Source organism: Gracilinanus agilis, chromosome 4, assembly GCF_016433145.1.
Source record: "Gracilinanus agilis isolate LMUSP501 chromosome 4, AgileGrace, whole genome shotgun sequence".
Classification (NCBI taxonomy): Eukaryota; Metazoa; Chordata; class Mammalia; order Didelphimorphia; family Didelphidae; genus Gracilinanus; species Gracilinanus agilis.
Window position 1 is genome coordinate 165152833 of NC_058133.1, and position 7337 is coordinate 165160169.

Sequence of the window (7337 nt, forward strand, 5' to 3'; positions counted from 1 at the left end):
TTGAGAAAGAAAGAGAGAGGAAGGAAGGAAAGAAGGAAGGAAGGAAGAAAGGAAGGAAGGAAGGAAGATACCAAGCCAACAAGCATTTATTATCTATTCTATCCCAGATAGGTGGCATAGTGGATAGACAGGGGCTGGAGCTGGGCCTAGAGTCAGGAAGACTCATTATCCTGAGTTCAAATTTGGCCTCATATACTTATTAGCAATGTGACACTAGACAAGTCACTTCACTCTGTTTGCCTTCATTTCCTTATCTGTAAAAAGAGCTGGACAAGGAAATAGCAAACTATTTCAGTATCTTTGCCAAGAAAACCCTAAATGGGGCCACCAAGAGCTGGATATGACTGAAACGACTGAAGAACAACAACATATGCCAGGCCTTGTAAGCTCTGAGAACACAAAGCCAGAGACACTGGCCTTCTTGCTGTTCCATGAACAAAACATTTCATTTCTCTGCTTTGGCATTTTGTCCCCAGAGCCTGGGATGCTCTCCCTCCTCATCTGTACTTCCTGGCTTCCCTGGCTTCCTTCAAGTACCAATTAAAATCTCATCTTCTACCAGAAACCTTTCCCAACTCTCCTAATTCTGGTCTCTTCCCTCTTTTATTTATTTCCTATTTATCGTGTACATTGCTTGTTTGTATGTATTTGTTTGCTTGTCTCTCTTATTAGATTGTGAGTCTCTAAGAGCAACCAGGTGGCTCAGTAGAAAGAGCATCTAGAGATGCAGATCCTGGGTTCAAATCTGTTCTCAAATACTTCTTAGTTGTGTGACTCTGGGCAAGTCATTTAACCCTAATTGCCTAGTCCATAATACTCTTCTGCTTTGGAACCAATACTTAATATAGATTCTAAGACAGACAGTAAGGATTTTTTTTTTTAATTAAAAAAAAAAGATTGTGAGCTCCTTGAGGGCAAGGACTGTCTTTGCCTTTTTTTTTTTTTTTTTTTAATTCTCAGTACTCAGCACAGTGTCTAGCACATAATAGGCACTTTATGTATATCAACTGATTAAAATTTAAAAAAACTACCCTCTCTCAAGGAGGTCACTGTCTAATGGGGGAGACAACATGAGGTTAGCTATGAACAAATGAGCTCTAGACAGAATAAATCAGAAAAAAAAGGGAGGCGGTATGGCTCAGAAAGACTGGGAAAGACTTCTTGCAGGAGGTGGGATTTTAGCTGAGACTTGAAGGAAGCCAAGGAGAGCTAAGAGGATGAGATGAGGAGGGAGAGAATTCTAGTTATAGGAGACAACCAGTGAAAATGCTGGAAGATGGTTAAGAAGTTAAATATGACTCTGAGCTTTCTCAAACCTGAGCCACTAGCAAAATGGTGGTAACTGTGACAGAAACAGGGATCCAAGAAGAGGAGAGAGTGGGGAGGCCCAAAGATAAGGGGGTTCTGTTTGAGATCTAGATCATAAAGGACAGTTAGGGGTTGGCATTGGATAGAGCAGATAGTTGGCATTTAATCCATATTGCATTGAAGCAAATATGAGTCCAGTGCTTGAGTCAGAAGTATTGTGGGAGAAACACACCCAAATTTGTAGCAGCTTCTCACCCCAAGAATGAGAGGCTCAAACTCCATTCAATCCAGAAATAAGAAAAGAATTTTATTTGAAGAAGAGGTTTTTAAGATAGTATAAAAGCCTAATAGCTGGTGAAATAGCCTAGGGCTAACTAGATAGCCTGGGGGCTGGTGGATTAGCCTTGGGGCTAGTAGGGTAGCCCAGTGGGTGTTGGAATAGCAGCCCCAGGTGTGGAGTGGCAGTTCCATGAGTGGAGTAGCAGCCCCTTAGTCCTATGGATCAGAGTTTGCATATTTATTAGGCTTTGGGGGCTTGTCACCTCCCATTCTGGGAAATCTCCACTTTTTCTCCTTATAGCACAGAAATAATGGGAAATGGCCATGGCCAAATTCAGATGGAGGCAGATTTGGGGGTTTGATAAGAATTTAGGAACACCAGAAAGGGAATAAGGGGCATGCACAGGTTTGGGGGGGATTTCCTGGACTGCTAGAGCCCTTAGTGCACATGTTCCATATTCCCTCCATTGTCCCACTTGTCATCATTTGTCAGTGGGGGAGAGATCTCACTACCCTTCTGGAATGGGGACATGATAGGGGGATGCAGTACAGTAGATGATTGCTAACTGTTTAGAACTAATTAAAATAGGGGGCAGCTGGGTGACTCAGTGGATTGAGAGCCAGGCCTAGAGATGAGAGGTCCTAGGTTCAAATCTAACCTCAGACACTTCCTAGCTTTGTGACCCTGGGCAAGTCACTTAACCCTCATTGCCTAGCCCTAGTCCTTATTGCTTTTTTGCCTTAGAGCCCCAAAACACAGTATTGATTCTAAGATGGAAGGTAAGGGTTAAAAAAAAAAAGGAACTAAGGTAAATATAGAACAATATGTGTAATTAATAATAGTAAATAGCATAAAGCTGGTAACCATAAAAAACTAGTACAGGTGATCAACAATACAGAATAGTTAACAGATTAACAATATAGATTCTGCAAGTTATGCTTGAGTAATGCCAAAACTACAGATTTCGAAGTTTATGCTTAGCTAATTAACTGGTGAGAAATACAAGATTTCATAACACGAGGGTCCTGCTTCTATTACTGCCCCTCACTGCCCTCCCTCATTCTGCCCTCTTAAAAGCCCAGAAATCTAGAAATCTGGGGAGAATGGGCCAAGGTCTCAACTTCTGTAACTTCTTCAGGCTGTGCTGGCCCCAATCGAATCTTTGAAAAGGATCATGGGCTTGATCCAGGGAGTGAGAGTGATGCAGGCGGGATAGCAATGGATGTTACCATCTGAAATCTAATAGAGTGTAACTGAGAAGAAACAAAATTAGTGAGAACATTTAAAAAACAGGGACCAAAAATAAGGAGAAGGATTATTATCAATAAAGGAATCAGGAGGGGTTCAAGGATGGAAAACAAACAGGAGGAGCAGCTCAGTGGCTCAGTGCATTGAGAGTCAGGCCTAGAGATGGGAGGTCCTAGGTTCAAATCTGACCTCAGACACTTCCAAGCTATGTGACCCTGGGCAAGTCACTTAACCCCCATTGCCTCGCCCTTACCACTTTTCTGTCTTGGAACCAATACACAGTAGTGATAGAAAGGAAGAAAGAAAGGAAGGAAGGAAGGAAGGAAGGGAGAAAGAGAGAGAAAATACAGGAGCTCTGTGGGGATCCTGAGTTTTTAGGTGTCTGCTCCTTTGGCACTTTCCTGACTTGTAGTGGATGCTCACAAGATGATATGGATCCTGGTGAGAGCCTGCAGAAAACTTTGACAATATGGATTCAATTTGCCACCCCCCCCCCACTTCCTGATGTACAGAAAAATGAATGAGTCTCTGACCCCCTTTCTTGCACTACTGCAGGTAGAAAAGAAGTAAAGGCAGAATATTAAGCCAATTACAGTGGATTTTGGCCTAAAGGTGTCACTATCCTGATCTTAAGTCCCCTGCAGTAATACAGAAGAAATTATTAGTATGCAGATACATAATACAGAAAGCAAAGATTATACAGTAGCAATTAGCAACATTAACTAACATCAGGCTTCTTTGCATTTTAGTAGCTTATCCCCAATGTCAATAAAATTCCATTTCAGATCTCACATGCCCCATGTAGTTATCTGAGTTCCAAAAAACATCTTTTCTCCAATAGTCAGAGATAGGCCTCTCCCCAGTGGGAAGAAGGAAAATGAACTGAACAGGGGTTGAGAAAGAGGGGGGGAAAAGTTATGCATTCGTCAAAATATTTGCTGTTATTGTTGAGTCATTTCAGTGGGGTCAGACTCTTCCTGACCCCATTTAGAGCCTCCCTGGCAAAGATTCTGGAGTGATAGGGGCATCTAGGTATCTCAGTGGTTAGAGAGCCCAGGTTGGAGACAGGAAGTCCTGGGTTCAAATCAGATCTCAGATATTTCCTAGCTTTGTGACCCTGAATGAGTCATGAGTCACTTAACTCCAGTTACCTAGCCTTTACTACTCTTCTGCTTTGGAATCAATACTTGTATCAATTCTAAGGCAGAAGGTAAGGGTTAAAAAAATGCAAAAAAAGATACTCCAGTGGTTTGCCATTTTATTCTCCATTTCATTTTACAGATGAAGAAACTGAAGCAATGGAGTTTTGTTAAGGCAAACAATAGCTGTGTAATCCTGGTTGAGTCACTTAACCCTGCTTGCCTCTTGCCTCACTTCCTCATCCATCAAATAAGCTGGAGAAGAAAATGGGCAAAACACTCCAGTATCTTTGCCAAGAAAACCCTCGATGGAGTTGTGAAGAGTTGGGCATGACTGAAATGACTGAACGACAACCAGGGTGGCATAGCTAATATGTGTCTGAGGTCAGATTTGAACTCAGGAAGATGAGTCTCCCTGATTCCACACACAGCACCCACTCTGTTGTGCCACCCAGCTGCCTCTTTAGATGGGATCCTGGGGGTCTAATTGGGGGGCCATTGCCGTAGTTCAGGTCTGAAGTGATGGGGGATTAAACTAGGTTCCTAGTGGAAATAAGAGGACGGAGGTGAGAGATGCTTTTATGGCAGAACTAACCAGACTTGATAACTTGTTTAATATGAGGGGTGAAGGAGAGGGAAGAATGGAGGATGGCTGTGGGAACCTGGGAAGCTGTAAGCTGTATAGAACCTCCATAGAAGAAGCCTTGGGAGAACCTGTCTGTGTGTGTGCATGTCACTGGAATAGGATGAGCTCATTCAGAAAAGGACACGGTTGGTTGTATAACTCATATCAGGCACAACCGGATCTGGCGGCACTTCCCAGGGGCTGTTCCTGTCAGCAGTCATAGTCCTTTGGAACCTTTTGAGAGCAGCGGCTCCTTGAATTTCCTCTTAGAGGTCAGAGTGATATACTGGAAAGAACATTGGATTTGAGATCAGAAAACCTGCATTTGAACCCTGTCTTTGCCAATCGTTAACAATTTTTCTTTTGGAGTGTATGGGGTGTTCAAAGAGGTTTAGTACCTCTGGTATGAGGGCTTGCTGCGGCCTTTTCAGGGATGCTTATCCATCTTTGGTGAACATTTTTGACCCACCTCTCAGCTGTAACTGCAAGGATGGAAGTCAACAAGCAGGCACCATCCCCCAGTAAACCCTCTTGGCAGATGGGCTAAACCGAGCTGAGGGTGAGCAACAGGTCTCAAACCCACTGGAGAGTCAGCAGGGTGTCTATTGCAGGCATGTTTAGACTTCCTCCAGTGGAAGGGGTAGATGGGAAGAGCTTGTTTCAATAGCCATGAAGGTGGCTGAAGCAGGGATTGAGGAGTAGACATGGAAAAGCCAACGTCATCCATTACAACACAAGCCATCGCCAGTGGTCTTGACTTTTGTCTTGTCACTAGACTTTGGTGACTCTGGAAGAGAGAATGAGGCCAGTGACAACTTTGTCAGCTCTGCCTCATTTCAGATCAATGTATGTATGCTTCAGTCAAAAGGCATCACCAGTGATAATCATTTTGGTCATCTCTGAGTAGGAAGAACAATAACCAACCAACTTTGCTCCTAACCAAAATCAGGTTCTTTGAACCTCTACAGGTGAGTTTCCCCATTAGTTAAATGAGGATAGCATCATGGAACTCTTTAGCTTCCTCCTCTATAAAATGAGATGTTTGGACCAGGTTCTCCTACTTCTCAAGGCTCAAAACCTGGATGTCTTCTTGACTCTTCCCTCTTTCTCATCATCCATGTCTAGTCTGTTGTCCAAATTTCTTTTCTTTTTTTTTTCTTTTTTTTCAGCTTCATGTAGGAAAATAAATTTTTTAGGGAATAGTCACTAAAAATTTCACCAAAAAAAAAAAGACTTTAAAGGAGGACAATAAGATGAATAAGAATAGATAGTGAAATATACAATACTACAGTATATAATGATAAAAAATATGCCATTTCCCCCTGAATTTTTAGAAGCATAATGTTTAGAGTGAGAGTTAATTGTCTCATTTTAATCTGCCTCCAGATTATTGTGTTAGTTCTGGTGGTTTAATTCTCATTTATATTATATTATTTCATTTGATCCTTATGACTTTGAAAACAGTGATATTTTTACCAAAATATAATATATGCTTGCTTATATACATATCATCTTTTAGTGACTTGCTAAAGAGCCAAAGGCTAATAAGTGAAAGAGAAATTAACTTGAGTTCTATGTTGTTTTCTTTTATTTTAAAAATTTTTTAACCCTTACTTTCCACCTTAGAATCAATACTGTGTATTAGTTCTAAGGCAGAAGAGCAGTAAGGGTGAGGCAAACTTATAAAATAAGATAAATAGATAGACTTAAGTGTAGACAGAAAGATTGCCAAGCCGGGTGGCATGAGCTGAACGTTCTGTGAAGCCTTAGAATACAGCAGTGTGTGTGATGCAGGGCTCTGGGACAGTTGGCTGCAACTGAGGAGGAAGTCTGGTTTTTGACCTCCCAAAAGCATCACCGGGATACCATCTACTCTGTGGGCAAGTGCAAGCTGGAGCTTGGGCTTACAGTTTTGGAGGGTGGACTTTCGTTTCTGTACCAGCTCTCTGTTTGTTACCTACTGAAATTACTGGCTGATTATCATCTGGGACCTTGGGACATCAGAGACCACCTCTGGAGGGACAAGGATCCAGGAGTGAGACTCTAATTACCCATCCTGCTTGGATCTTGATAGTGTTAGATTCAGTGTAGAAATCCGTTTCCCTTGTCTCTGATCCCTGTCCATAGTTAACCCAGTTAAGGATTCCTGGTTCCCATCTCCCTAATTATTTACCGTAATAAACCATTGTTTTTGTTTCCTGTCTGTTCTCCTTAACCTAGGAGAACCCTAGTTAAGATATATAAGTTCTCATTTTAATTTCCTAGGCTGGCTCACTGTAGTAACTGAATTAACTGCCATTCCTCTATCTTGGTGTTACCCACTTTCACAAATCCTTACCCATCTTCAAGGGCTGAGTTAGTGAATGGTAATTACTTTAAGATATAGTTACTGGACACTCATTTAGTGTATTTTAATTAACTGTCCTAAATTCAGTTAATCTAGTGAAGTCAGTAACAGCCCCACTTACTTCAGGGTTAAGTGACTTGCCCAGGGTCACATAGCTAATGTCAACTGGGAAAAAACACAGAACTACTAAATAGTCAGAAAACCCACTCTTTAATTAAGGAAAGGAGTTTAGAGATAAAATTAGGCCTCCTCGAAGAGCTGTACACTATCAACCCAACCAGGGTCCCAGATTCTGGCAGCTCTGGGCACCAAACTCTTGGGAGTGCCACCCAGCTAGACCACAGCTCCAAGGACCCATTAACGTGGGAAGTTTAAATACCTTCTAGGGGA

The 7337-nt window shown here is 42.0% G+C and overlaps 1 protein-coding gene across 1 annotated transcript in view; it reads right to left on the minus strand.

Annotated features, from left to right (window-relative positions):
* The window catches only part of LOC123246080 (mediator of RNA polymerase II transcription subunit 24-like), a 23514-nt gene extending 18172 nt beyond the window's left edge, over positions 1–5342 (minus strand). Inside the window, exon 1 of the mRNA XM_044675028.1 lies at positions 5184–5342. Within this exon, the coding sequence (XP_044530963.1) occupies positions 5184–5342 (159 nt within the window). The remainder of the gene's footprint in view (positions 1–5183) is intronic.
* Between the last annotated feature and the right edge of the window lie 1995 nt (positions 5343–7337).